At 34.3% G+C, this 14,232-nt stretch overlaps 1 protein-coding gene across 2 annotated transcripts; it reads left to right on the top strand.

Moving 5' to 3' along the window:
• Positions 1-8,477: 8,477 nt before the first annotated feature.
• LOC140761158 (coronatine-insensitive protein homolog 1a-like) lies at positions 8,478-12,724 on the top strand. 2 transcript variants are annotated; one of them, XM_073098366.1, is made up of 3 exons: positions 8,478-9,288; positions 11,197-11,674; positions 11,752-12,724. In XM_073098366.1, exons 1-3 carry the CDS (start codon positions 8,786-8,788, stop codon positions 12,556-12,558), a joined length of 1,788 nt encoding a protein of 595 aa, XP_072954467.1. In that variant the 5' UTR covers positions 8,478-8,785; the 3' UTR covers positions 12,559-12,724. The 2 variants fall into 2 exon arrangements, with proteins under 2 accessions (XP_072954467.1, XP_072954468.1); XM_073098367.1 differs by having other exon boundaries at positions 8,479-9,288; positions 11,200-11,674.
• The last annotated feature ends 1,508 nt before the right edge of the window (positions 12,725-14,232 follow it).

The following is a 14,232-nucleotide window of genomic DNA, read 5'->3' as shown; positions in this document are numbered from 1 at the left end:
GTTATCTTTATACTCTATTCTACAACAGATTGTGGCTGCAAAACTATAGTGATGCAAGATTTGTCAATCTAAAAGCTTTATTTTTTATTCTCAAAAACATAGAGGTCCTGGAAAATCTATGAGCTTTTTTCTACGTTAAGAATCTCTTCCGGAAGCAGATGATTCACGTTCCGAGATTCTCAAATAGATTAACCTTTCGAACTGCTGCTGAATCCATGGGCTAGATAGTACGCAAAGAAAATGGGGGATATGAAATATCCATAGAACTGCTGCCGAATCTATGGGCAAAATAGTACGGAAAGAAAAGGGGGGACGTGAAGTGGTTGATATTATACCTATTTATATTTATTTCAATATGAACACAATAACTATTATATCTATTTATATTTATTTCAATGTGAACATAATAAATTCAATGCTCGTTTCAAATTTGAACTACCATTTGTACGAATAAGAATCCCTCCCCTTCCTTACATAATTTCGTCTTCATATAGATAGATGTAGGATCTTGGGGGAGGGGCAAACGTCTACGGAAAGATCAAAGGTTGCTTGGATATAACTATCAATATTGTCTATGGCATTCTCACTGAAGTAAACTTTGTCGAGTATCCGACATTATTCTTTAAAGACAATTAGACACAACTAGTACCAATTGTCCTTTTCACCAGCTGGTATCAACAAACCAGCGTAATTGTACTTTTTGTCTCTCTCTCTCTCTCTCTCTCTGGTTTGCTTCTCCGGGTCGTTTTTGCCATCCGAAAAATTTACCCCGAAATATAACTAGTTTTTATCCCAATTAGTCCAATAATATTTCATAACCCTCATTTGACCTTAATCAGATATGTTGATATGTTAATTAATTATAACGACCGACTCGATTAATCCAACCTTAATCTAATTTTTAACTTTATCCGCTGTACTTTCAACTTAAGCAGTTAATCCGATCTATAGTTGTAACTATGATGGTAACATTGCAAATGCTATAATTAATGAAATTTATGGGGGTGATTAAGTCTTTCCATAGACTATGAAGAGTTTAAATGCTTAAATTTGAAGTACATAAGACTAAATTAAACCTCGGTCCAGGGTAAACTATAATTAATCCTTCCTTGTTAAACATCATATCAATTATCAAAGGGGTGTTTTTGAGGATCTATAGAAGTTCTATATTGTAAAGGATTCTTATAATGAATGACAAAAAAGAACAAGATATTGCCAATGATTCAAATGCCAGAACTGGGAAGCATCTTTCATCACTTAGTGCAAGTTTTAGCCAACCCATAAACTATTAAGCTACTTGCCATCACATCCATATCATCACGTCTCCTCAAAGTGGTATTCTTTTCCTCTTTCTACACTCTTCACTCCCCCTTACTTCTTTTTCTAATCTCTCCTCCTTCTCTCCTAATCATCAGTTATCTTAGTACTTTAATATCGTGACGACTTTATATCTTAATATATGAGGATCGATATTGGCTTGATATTTTTTCCTCTATTAAGTATATGTGAAATATGAACTATTGGGAGTTGATATCAATAGTGGATTAAGGTAAAATAATTACCATAGATGAGTTAAAAATAATTATAAATGCAAAATGATACTAATACCCTTGACTAGTTTTTTTTAGGTTAAGGTAAAAAAATATGTAGAGACTATAATTTTAGGTCTAATAATTTTAGGTATTTCATTTTTTTATTTTTTTAAAATAATGAAATATCTTTTTATTATATTTATTGTTGTTAGGGTTAGATTAACTCGGTAAAATACTAAGTGTCAAAATAATAAGTATTTATACGATAAACTGTGAACGAGAATACGAATAGAAGATACTGTGTTTTTAATAAACTTCCTAAAAAATTTATTATGTTTGGTATATAATAATCTTCTAAACTATTAAAAATACTTTACCCATTATTATTTTGTGAGGTTTTTATTAATTATTTTTATCCATATGTTATCGTATGATAATCCTGTAATAAAAATATGACATCTTTATCCCTCAAGTTACCTGAAACTTCACAAAAAAATATTTATGTTAACTAAAATGGAGGGACAATTTGGTTATTTTCTTGATTATATCTACGACATTAATTAAGAGTGCTATGTATCTTTTTGATAATTGAGGGGGTCATTATAAAAATAATAACAGTAGTTTAGGAGTGGAAAAAGAATTATCCATAATATATATTATCACATCTTGGTTATTTTCTTTATTCTGTCTACGATATTAAGAGAGGGTTATGTATTTTTTAATAGTCGAGAGAATTATTGTGTACCAAAATATAGTTCAGGCGGGCGTAATAAAAAATAAATAGTAGCATTTTAGGATTGGAAAAGGGAATTATCCCTTATATATATTATCACATCTGTTTCTAAACTGGTCATTGCCACGTCAACTCAACTAACGCAGAGGTTAAGAAAGAAGAGTGAAGGAGGTTAGGAATGGGAAATATTTAGGTGTACTCAATATTATTACACGTAATTTTATTTTTATTTTTCGTTCCTTTCAATAATACTGCATATCTTACACTAATTTTTAGAGCGTTTTGCACGAAAAACCAACAGGTTTGTTACTTTTAATTTTGCCTTGCAGAATAAACCCAATTGACTTTCTATTCAATAAAGTATTCTTAATTTATTTGGTACAGAAAGAAAATCCTTCTAGATTAGATAAAGATTTTGTTAGGGCTGACCTCACGAATAGATTCGAGACAATGACATATAAGTCGCATGGATTCGATCATTCTAATCACGCTTGAAATATGAGTACAAAGTAATGGTGATCAGTGCGATTGAAGTCGTTGGATGTGTACATCCAATACAAGGATTTTCATATGCATCCAATACAAGTAAGAGGTACACACAAAGATATTCTAAAATAAAAATAAAAATATTTACGTACATTTATGTTACGTTAGATTTGTAAGACTCAACCACTCAGCCAAATAAAGATTAGCTCATCAAAAACTTGCCTTGTGACAACCTAAATGGATATCCCGATCGCTACCCAAATAATTATAATCACTCCTTACCTTTGAGTTGATATTTAATTAAGATAGCTCTAATAGAATATAAGTAGGAAAACTAAGCCTGGTCTCCAAGTGGAGCATGCAGCTCTTTTTATTTATTTATTTATTATGTGTTTATTACAGTTTGCACCCTGTATTTTAAATTTTAAAAGAGGATTTATCAAAAAGATGTCGTGTGTTTTACTCATTTGTTTGATCGAACAACTAATCGCCCGTGAATTTCTTGTCCATAAAATTTATTTATTTTCGTAGAAGAAGGGTTTCTATGCCGACAGGTGTTTGACTAGGGTTACTAGGGTTGTATCACGATGTGGAAGTCCGCGAGTACATCTAAGCTTCTTAATAATTGTTTGATAATTCGTCCCAGATTATTTTCTTGAAGGGTGTTTTTGCATGTATACCGTTGTAAATTTCTTAATGAAGTTTTCATTTAACACCCTATATATAAATGATTTTTTTTCTGCTCAGTGATATTGCATAACTACGGGCCCCAATTGCGAATTTATTTGATTTGGTTTAAATAATATTGCATAAATACAGGGTGCTAACTGGATGTTTATTTAATTTTGTGAAGTTATCATTAACGTATATAGCTGATTTTTGCATTCAGTAATATTACATAAACTCGGGGTGGTAAATGTACTTTTTTTAATTTCATAAAGTTTTTGTTTAACACTCTGTATACAGGTGAATTTTCAGTTCAATAACATTGCTTAAATACCGGGCCCTTAATGCAAACTTCTTTGGTTTTTGCTGAAGTTTTCATTTAACAACCTATATATATGTAAATTTTCAACTGAAATAATTGCATAAGTAGAGGGCTCTAATTGCAAATGTTTTTAATTTTGGCGGATTTTACATTTAACACCCCCTATATATAAGTGAATTTTCAGTTTAATGATATTGCATAAATACAGGGTTCTAACTGCAAATATTTTTAATTTTGGCAGAGTTTACATTTAACACCCCTTATATATAAGTGAATTCTCAGTTCAGTGATATTGCCTAAATACGAAGCGCTAAATGTCTTAATTTTTTTGGTGAAGTTTTCATTGAACATATTATATATGTTAAGTTTTGTATTTAAACAATATTACATAATTACGAGGTGCTAATTGCAAATTTGTTTGATGCCGGTGAAATTATCACGTAACTCCCTATATACTGTAAAATTCTTTTAAATAAAATATTGCATAAATATGGGGTGCTGATTGCAAATGTAATTTTGGTTAAAGTTTCGTTTAACACCCTACATATATGAATATTTGGCTCAATAATATTGCATAAATACTGGTGCTAAATGTAAATTTCTCTGATTTTGGGTGAAGTTTTCATTTAAAACCTTTATATATGCAATTTTTTTGTTTAATATTGCATAAATAGTGGGTTCTAACTGCAAACTTCTTTAATTTTTTAGGAAGTTATCATTTACACCCTATAAATATATGAATTTCAGTTCAGCGATATTACAAAAATACAGGGTCCTAAATGAAGTTTTTTAGTAAAGTTTTCACGTAGCACCCTATATATTAGTGGATTTTGGTTCGCATAATACCTTATAATACAGTATGCTACGTCCAAATTTCTCAAATTTTTTCTTGAGAAGTTTTCATTTGACACCTTATATGTAAGTGAATTTTATTTTAAGTGCAAATTTCTCCAATTTTAGAGAAATTTTCATTTAATACCCTATTTATAAGTGAATTTTTGGTTCACACCATATTGCATCAATACATAGCGCAACATGCCAATTTCTCTAATTTTAATAATGTTTTCATTTAACACCCTGTATGAAAGTAAATTTCGTTTTAAATCATATTATATATAAATACAGAACGCTAAACGCAGAATGTTTCCATTTCTTTACCCCAGCAGCGGTTCGGATTCGGGTTTAATGACCCGTTTCCGCTTGATGCCCTCGTTCCCTCTATTCTCCTCTTGCTCTCGTTTGAATCCGCGAGCGGTGATTAATTCTCTTGGCATAAGTTGATCTATTACTGCGAAACCCCTTAACCATTTAATTAACCAAAGATGTAGGGGGTGTTTTGAAATTTTGCCTAGTTTAATATTCACAAGTGGATCTGTGCCAATTAGTTTAATAGGGGGAGTCCTAATCATTACTATTTATTACAATTTTATATATAAAAACTAATTATTTTTTAATAGTTAATGTTATTTGATTAGTACCTGCCCAGCTTGAACAAAGCTCATCAAGCTCGGCTCCTATTTGACTTAATTTTTGGCTTAGGATTGAAATTAAATTTTAATTCCAAACTTGAAATTAAAAGAAAAAAATATTTATATTATCTTTAGTGAGTTTGTAACTTCCAAGCTTAGAGCACTTCTTAGAGCAATATGTTTATATAAACTAATCTAAGATGGTTATCCATAGTAGTACATGAACTTGCATTACGAAATATATTATTATTTTAAAATAAATGTTATCTCGATGATATCAAGAGGGCACTGTGGATAGTAACTTTGCCTCAGCTCACTTCACAATTATATTATTTAATTTTAGAATACAACTTTTTATTTTAAAATAATAGTTAAATATCATAATAATTAAATTTTAAAATATAAAAATTATATATTAAAATTAATTTAAGAAAAATTATTTCAAAAATAAATACTTGAATAATAAAAATTAATTATTATTCTAGAATTTATCTTATTTCTCGAGTAAATGAGATAGTGTGATCGGTAGATTGAGTATTCGATGACTATAATTATTATTTATTGTTCTAGATAAATTATATTTTACTCGTATTATGGTTTGATCTAATTACAGATTACAAGTAACATCTTAGCTTAGACTCTAAAGTGTACTTATTAGTCTGTCTTAACGAGAAAGATAAATAGTAATTTATCTCTATATATTAACTTATGAGTCATCAAGAGAAGAATACTTTGGTGATTTTAATATATTTTTTGGCATCAGAAGTTGGCAACCGAAGATCTCAGTCAGTCAATAGTTTGTATAGTTAAATATACTTAATTTACAAATACCGAAATTACTTACAAATAAACTAAAACACAGGTTTACAGCTTTAAAATAATATTAAGCAGAGTTACTTTGAATTTGGATCTTTCCTTTTTATATTAAAGCCTCGATTACTTCGTGAACAAACCTAATTTAGAATATATATTCATTTTTATTATTTTTAAAATAAAATAATTATTTTTATGTTTACTTGATATTTTAAAATAAAAGTGTAATAATTAATTTTGATGTGATATGTGTTACAAACCAGCCTAATTCGATTTGCTACGATTCTGGACTCGATGAAACACATAATTTTAAGAGAATTTACGAACAATCTAATTAATGGATCCTCTTGAATTTTGGATATGTTGTTGCTCTTGGAAAGAGCTTTCGAACGAATCTAAGATCACGGAATTCAGACGATTAGATCTTAAGATATCGACAAAACAGTGGCCGAAGATTAATTAGATCCTAACTGATAGCCCACCAATGGCTATATAGATACTAGGTTTAGTTCTTAGTGTGAAAATGGTGATTAGAAGCTGGAAGAGGCTAACCAAAGATTTGGGCGGTGGAAGAATGGAAGTGGGAGAGGGCGCCAATAGCTAAAGACAAGTAAAGAAAGAAATAAACGCTAAAGCCAATTCCAATATCACTCCAATTAAGATTTCCTCCAAATATATATAGAGGCTCACCTTAAGAACTCATCAATTAAGTTAAACAACTCCAAACAAATGCTAACAAACCAATAACTAAGTTAAAATCCTAACAAATTAACTAAATCAATCTTCCTTATCTTATATTCTCGAGTTAATCCTTCGTTTCGTCGCTTATCTTTAACATTTCGTTTCATCATAAATAGATTATAAATCTGAAGAAGTCATGAATATAAAAGTTGCAGATTTGGAGATTGACAACCTTATTCAATTAGTTTGATATTATTTGGATATGTGTAGAATATTCTACGAATATTTTTCCAAAATTATGTAGAGTTGGATTTAGCTAATTAAATAAAAATATATCCTGCTAAGACTCTAACTAAATCAAATAACTAAATAAGATAATTAGACACAATCCATTGAGCTCAATCTCCCTCTGATATGATCTGATGTAGCCCAATTCGCATAAATATAAAGTGAATAAAAGGATAAGAAATTTGTGTTTTATTTTTTATAAAATTAACATGAATACTAGTATAATTGATATAAACTAGATTTATGGGATACATTTTAAGAGTAAAATCCTAATTAGATTGATATGCGGTAAATAATATTTACATTTTAGCATAGACTTATTATAATATTTAATTATTATTCTAGAACGAAGAGTTGTATTCTAAAATATAAAAGCTAATAGAAATATACACCTTATAGTTGAATTACGTTATAAATAGTTAACATTAATTTAAGGCGGCATAGACCTCCACGAAATGCTGAAAAATTCTTAGTCATATCTATAGGATTGTGACACACACACACACACACACACGAGAATATCTAGATGATGTGAATGACTACTAAATTTGGATCCAATTTATTAAATCTAATTTGACAAATTTAAATTAATATTTTTTTCCGTCAGTGTCTCGATAGCGTAGTTGCGTATTAATATAACATGAAAAATAGAAGAGTGAGATACCTTCTAGCATTAAGTATACAGCTAAGCTAAGGTTGAATAATTATTTCGTCCAAATTCAATGGCCTTAACGTTCAACTAGTGAGTCACATCAACAGAATAGTTTTAAACTTTCAACAATAATACTAAAGTTCTATTTTGCCTATCTATGGATTATTTAAAATTATTTAAATTTTAAAAACTTTCAACAATAATTTAATTGTATTATATGAGGGGGTATTTTGGTAATTTAGATTGGGTTCCGTTATTTTGGTTGAAAAATCTAACCACTTCAATGTGGTCAGAGGGATTAAATTTAAAATTCAGAAAGTTGTAGGGCCGTAAGGTCATTTGGGGGTATCAGTACGGGGGGAAATTTGTATTTAGCTGTAAATTTGTTTCATTAAGATCCAAATCTTGCGTCTGTTATTTGGATTAGATCCATCGCAGTGCTTTTTAAGTGGAGCCCAACAGGATACAATTTCCGACAAACAGAGGGGCCTAAAAGCAAAAAAAAATGCGTCAGGACTCCGGAAAGTTACTGCGCAACAGCTGTTAGCATTAAGTAGGTTAAATGGGGTGCGATTTAGCATCAATACTCCGTATCTTCTCATGATAATTACCCCATAACTTTTTCACCCAACACCCCTTATTAACTAAATTTACTGAAGTACTTTTGAGAAAGGAAAATTATATGAAAATCCCCGGCGCATCAATAAAGTGAACAAAACATAGTAGGGTCCTCTTGTCAGAGAGAGCGGGCGACAAGTGGTGCGTAAACGAGAGGAGTAAAAATTTGCTCCAATAAATATTCTCCGAAAGTCTCTCTCGCTCCTCTCTCTCTCTCTCTCTCTCTCTCTCTCCCCAGAATTATTTGCGACCTAAGAAACCCAATCGGCCGAATCCAGTGGAAGAATAATAACGCGATAATAATAAAATCAACATCCAAGCTGCATCTCCATGTATAAATCCGCCTTTGCCGCCGGATAAGCTCGGTGGTATTCGGGCTATCCGAGTTCTGTCTTGCTCCCACTAATGGCGGATCTGATCCAATTCTTGGTTCCTCGATTCCATTCTCCGAAAACGATCCCCAAATCCAAGTAATACTTGGCGAAGCTTGTTGTTGTTGTCCTCGATTTTGTTGGGTTTCTCCGGATGGGTGGCGAGGTGCTCGACGAAAGGCGCCTGAGAAGGTCCGCGAGCTCGGACGGGATCCCGGACGTGGCTCTCGAGTGCGTCTTGGGGTACGTGGACGATCCCCGCGACCGCGACGCCGTGTCACTGGTGTGCCGGCGGTGGTACTGGGTCGACGCGCTGACGCGGAAGCACGTGACCGTGGCGATCTGCTACTCGGCGACGCCGGGGATGCTCTGCCGCCGGTTCAACCGACTCGAGTCGCTCAAGCTTAAGGGGAAGCCGCGAGCCGCCATGTTCAACCTGATCCCCGAGGACTGGGGTGGGTACGCGGCGCCTTGGATCGCCGAGATCGCCGTCGCTTTCCAGTGCCTGAAGTCACTGCACCTGCGGCGCATGATAGTGAAGGATGCTGATATCGAGGTGCTCGTGAAGGCCCGGGGGCATATGCTTCAGTCGATTAAGCTTGACAAGTGTTCCGGCTTCTCGACTGATGCCCTTAAGCTCATCGCTCGCTCTTGCAGGTGATTTCGCTGCTAGATTTGTAATATTTTTTGATGTTCTTGACTTCTTTTGAGTTCTTGTTTATTCTCTCGTGCTCTTTTCTGCACTGCTTTTGATTTTACTTTTGTTCTTTAAGTGGATATATGTTAGGAGTGCAACTGTGGAATTGGGTTGTCTATTTTGTGATTTTCTTGGCCTACAAGATTCTTATTTGTTTGTTCTGAACTAGATGAATATATTTATGTGCTAGAATTGAAGAATTGACAATCCGGATGCTCTAGTGGATTAAAACTTTGGATTCTAGACACAAGATAGAGTCGCAGAATTGTGAATACTGCTTTTGTTGTACTTTGAAATTTGGAGGTATTTCAGGAGTCCATAATAGAAGTACAGAGTCAATAGGGATGTCAATGGAGCTTGGGATTTTTCTCGCAGTGTATGCTTCTACTAGTGTGTATTCATTACATGGTTTATCAAGCTAAACAATAGAATAATATATTTTATAATCACCATTAAAATACAGAAAAAATAGGAATTAGCAAAGAAAATTATGTTTCAAGAAATCAATAGTGATATGCTCTACAAATCCAACTGATTTATACAGTACGTCAGTTGGTCTAGTGAAATCACTAAACTAACCTTGGAGCCAAATGTTCCACCCAAACGATGTTAGGAAGATAACAAATTGATACATATAAACAACTGACATACTTGCAGGGTAAATGTCCTGTTCAAGTGATTATCGACTTCAGAATTAATACCGAAACTACTGAATTAACTCAAGATATAGATACAGAAAGAATCAATGCGAAATACAGAATATATATATATTTCAGGAAAATGACTAGTGTCGAGAAACAATCTTCTGGGTAGGGATTTTTGGGAATCATTTGTGAAATGTTATATCAAAGAGAATCAAAGATGAGATGTAAAAGGCTGACATTTGACAATAAGCCCACAAACCCACTTGGATAATCTTCCTTTAGTTAAATTGGATACAAAATATATACTGAATCTTTGTTAAATGTTGTGTTGGGTAGTCCCTACAGTCGCATTAGAGCTCAGGTTTCTCTGTAATCGCCTCTATGTGAGTCCATGTGTGACTTTCAAGCTAAAAACATCCTGATTGTCTTATCAATTGGCTCATCCGTGAGAAGGGAGATTGTTGGGAGTCAATTTTAAGGTTTTAAGTCCTGAAGAAAATAAAATTTAGCTATTCTGACCATGTAATTTTTAAATACCTCCATAATAGTTTGCATAAGAATTTGGATAGCTTGTAATAATGATTGTTGGTACAGTGTCTCCTCTTTCCGAAGTATAAAGTTCTTCTCTTTGAAGGTAATGAATAAGCACAAAGAAAATTAGACCATAAAGAGCACCACAGAAATGCCTCTTCCAACCAGATAACAATATCCTTACTGTTTGAGTTGATAATCCTTCTTTTCTCCTCTAAAAAGAAAACAAACTCTTGGCTTTGAAGATAATAGGTCACAATTATAATAATTAGGCTACAAAGTACCTTCAAATGCAGTCATGCATACCATATGCTTTAATTAAAGAAAACTAGTATCAGCTCTGAAAATGATAGTAATGAGTATAAGTCATCAGAACAAGAGAGAATTAAATCCTTTAGTGTTGCTCTAAAAACTGAATATTATAGCTGCCAAGGCAGAGATCGAAAAGTAGATATGATCATTTTTGTGCTACTACATGTCATAATTTAACCCATCAGGAATGGAATCTGAGATTAAATCCTGCCAATATTGCTTTTGTAGACTATGAGCCTTGTTAGGATTCTGCTTTTTCACACTTAATTGTTTTGTGACCTTTGAGATGTTTTCAGTCACATAGTTCCATATTAATATCATGCCAAGGTTGCATCTACTTGTCTTTTGCAGCAACTAATTTATTATTGCCTATTGTATCAGCAGATGCCTTAGAACTTTATTTTTGGAAGAAAGCTCGATTACTGACAATGACAGTGAATGGCTCCATGAGCTTGCTGTCAACAATACTGTGTTGGCCACTTTGAATTTCTATATGACAGAACTCAGTATCTTGCCAAAAGACCTAGAGCTACTTGCTAGGAACTGCAGGTCATTGAGTTCCTTGAAGATCAGCGAATGTGATCTTTCTGATCTAGTTGACTTTTTCCAAACAGCCACAGCATTGGAGGACTTCGGTGGAGGATCATTTAGTGATCAAGGAGAGGCCAACAGATATGATAGAGTTATCTTTCCTTCAAGACTCTGCTGCTTGGGCCTTATTTACATGGGCACAAATGAGATGCCAACTATCTTTCGATTGTGCGCTGCTCTTAAGAAGCTGGACTTGCAGTATACTTTTCTTAGCACTGAGGATCATTGTCAGCTCATTCAGCAATGTCCCAATCTAGAAATTCTTGAGGTAGCATGTCTTCGAAAGATCTATTTTTCACTACACATTGCAATTCTCTTAATCCTCATATCGAATTTGTTCAACAGGTAAGGAATGTGATTGGAGATAGGGGGCTTGAAGTTGTTGCTGAGACATGCAAGAAATTACGAAGACTCAGAATAGAGCGAGGGGATGATGAGCCTGGTTTGCAAGATGAGCAGGGTAGAGTTTCACAAGTAGGGCTTTCAGCTCTAGCTCTGGGCTGCCCTGAACTGGAATACATAGCAGTGTATGTCTCTGATATTACAAATTCAGCTTTGGAATCCATTGGGACTTACAGCAAAAATCTTTGCGACTTCCGGCTTGTCTTGCTTGACAGAGAAGAAAGAGTAACAGATTTACCTCTTGACAATGGGGTTCGTGCTCTGTTGAGAGGTTGCACCAAACTTCAGAGGTTTGCTCTTTATTTAAGACCCGGAGGACTTTCAGATGTTGGACTTAGTTATCTTGGAGATTATAGTAACAACATCAGGTACATGCTCCTAGGAAATGTTGGGGAATCTGACCTTGGTCTAATGCATTTTGCAAGAGGTTGCAAGAACTTGCAGAAGCTTGAATTGAGGAGTTGTTGCTTCAGTGAGCATGCGTTGGCCCTTGCGGCACTGAAATTGCCATCACTAAGGTACTTGTGGGTCCAGGGTTACAAGGCTTCCCGGACTGGCTGTGACCTTATGGCCATGGCCCGACCCTACTGGAACATTGAATTTATTCCTCCCAGATCAGAGATCTATGATCATGCAACTGATGATACGGGAGCTTGTGTAGATAGCCAGGCTCAGATACTCTCATACTATTCCCTTGTTGGAAAGAGGACAGACTATCCAGAATCTGTGATCCCCTTGTATCCTGCATGAGTGTAAATATGTAGGCCATCACTTTTTCTCTGGCTTGGCTTGCTCTTTTCTTGTAATTACTAAGATTTCACGGCAACAATCATGTTCATAGATGTTATTTGTACCGGTTTGCAAACAGATGAGCTGAGTTTTCTAATAAGCTGTGTTGTTATTATTACCTAGTTTAGGAAGATGTATACTATTCACTGGTTTCTTTCTGGGAAACATGTAATGAATGTGAGATCTGATTCAGTGATATCCTCAGTGATCGATCTGAAGATTATAACAGATGGGAACACATAATTTCTACCATCCTACTGTAAGAAACGCTACAGGATATTCTTCATTTACACCTCTCTCCATGTTGATGTAAAATAGTAGGGTATGGATGACACGGTTTAGATCAGTTGAGCATTTGTCAATTAATGCTCTCTGTGTTTCATCTCTTCATATGCATATATGTATATATTTTCCCCGAACAGGTTTGAATTATCATTGGTGAGTGCTCAAGGATTTCATGAGATCTCATACATCTTTTTTTGTGCCAATGTTTTTTTTTTTTTTGGTATGGCATGGCATGCTCCCATAAGGACTACAACTAATTTTCCTATGACCAATGAGGAAAGTAGGGAATCTTGTGTCTTTCCTCTGGACCTCTTAAATCTTCAATGATATGCTACTGGCCATAGCCCAATTGTAGCCCTTGGAATCGAACAACACCATAAAGGATGGGCATGGTGTTCAAAAGCGGGGAGGTGTTAGACCATGTTTGCGGTCTAAATCCATCTTATTGCAGAATAAAAACTTAGAATAAGATGGAACCCAATTGCTTTTGATTAAACAAGTTGGCGGACAGGATGCAGCATTTTCCTTTTCCTAAAGTAAGTGGGTAGCTTTGCTGTCTGCAATGAAAAGTTTAACAGAGGTGACCACTTTGCTCTTGTTGGATTGAATCTTTCCACTTTATAATTGGTGGGCCACAAATAATTTTCAAGTGGCTTGCAATTATACCACACTTTCTGATAGTTGGAACCACAACAGCAATAAACAGTGGCAGCTGGGATACTGCAGCAGCAGCAGCAGCAAATAAACCATGGAATTTACTAAGAAATAAAGGAAGACCAACCACCACCTCCAACAGTCACAATAGGGAAAAAAAAAAGAGGTCTTTTAGTTTATCCTTGCCATCAATTGATTCTTGCCAGAAATAGTAAGCAACTATTCTCTGAGACTGTGGTGACATTGCTAACTATTAGTTCAGAGTTCAGTAAGACCAATAGAAGTGGCAAGCATTGATGGTGTATTGCCCTCTTGAGCAATGCCATGGGAAATTTAGATAGATCTAACTAGTGTTCTTCCTGCAGGAGATACCCGTCTGATACTGTCTGAGTGGTTCTCTGACTCATCTCTCTTCTTTTAGTGGTTAGCTGTAGTCAAGCAGGTTATGTGCAAGTTCAATTTGTAAAAGCCAGTGATGGTGAAATCAATCTGTAGCTAGAAGAACAAAGTGGATGTGTAGATTAACTAACTAGTCTAAAATAAAACAACCACATAATCCAATTGGATTCCCCTTTGATTTCGTTTTATGACTTCACTAGCTCAATGAACTTTTTCATTACAACATCCAATGTATTTGACATCAGAACTGAATGTAGTAGGAATTGAAGAATTGAATGGACAAGAGAAGTAAATAAA

This window comes from Typha angustifolia, chromosome 6 (assembly GCF_048772165.1).
Source record: "Typha angustifolia cultivar Huaian chromosome 6, ASM4877216v1, whole genome shotgun sequence".
Classification (NCBI taxonomy): domain Eukaryota; kingdom Viridiplantae; phylum Streptophyta; class Magnoliopsida; order Poales; family Typhaceae; genus Typha; species Typha angustifolia.
The sequence above is the reverse complement of the archived record's forward strand: the minus strand, read 5'-3'. Positions and strand labels throughout refer to the sequence as shown.

Bases quoted from the DNA above. Each gene is read 5' to 3' on its own strand.
- LOC140761158 (XM_073098366.1), top strand. From the start codon at position 8,786: ATGGGTGGCGAGGTGCTCGACGAAAGGCGCCTGAGAAGGTCCGCGAGC. The intron at 9,289-11,196 runs GTGATTTCGCTG...CTATTGTATCAG, and splicing joins CTCATCGCTCGCTCTTGCAG to CAGATGCCTTAGAACTTTAT. The intron at 11,675-11,751 runs GTAGCATGTCTT...TTTGTTCAACAG, and splicing joins CCAATCTAGAAATTCTTGAG to GTAAGGAATGTGATTGGAGA.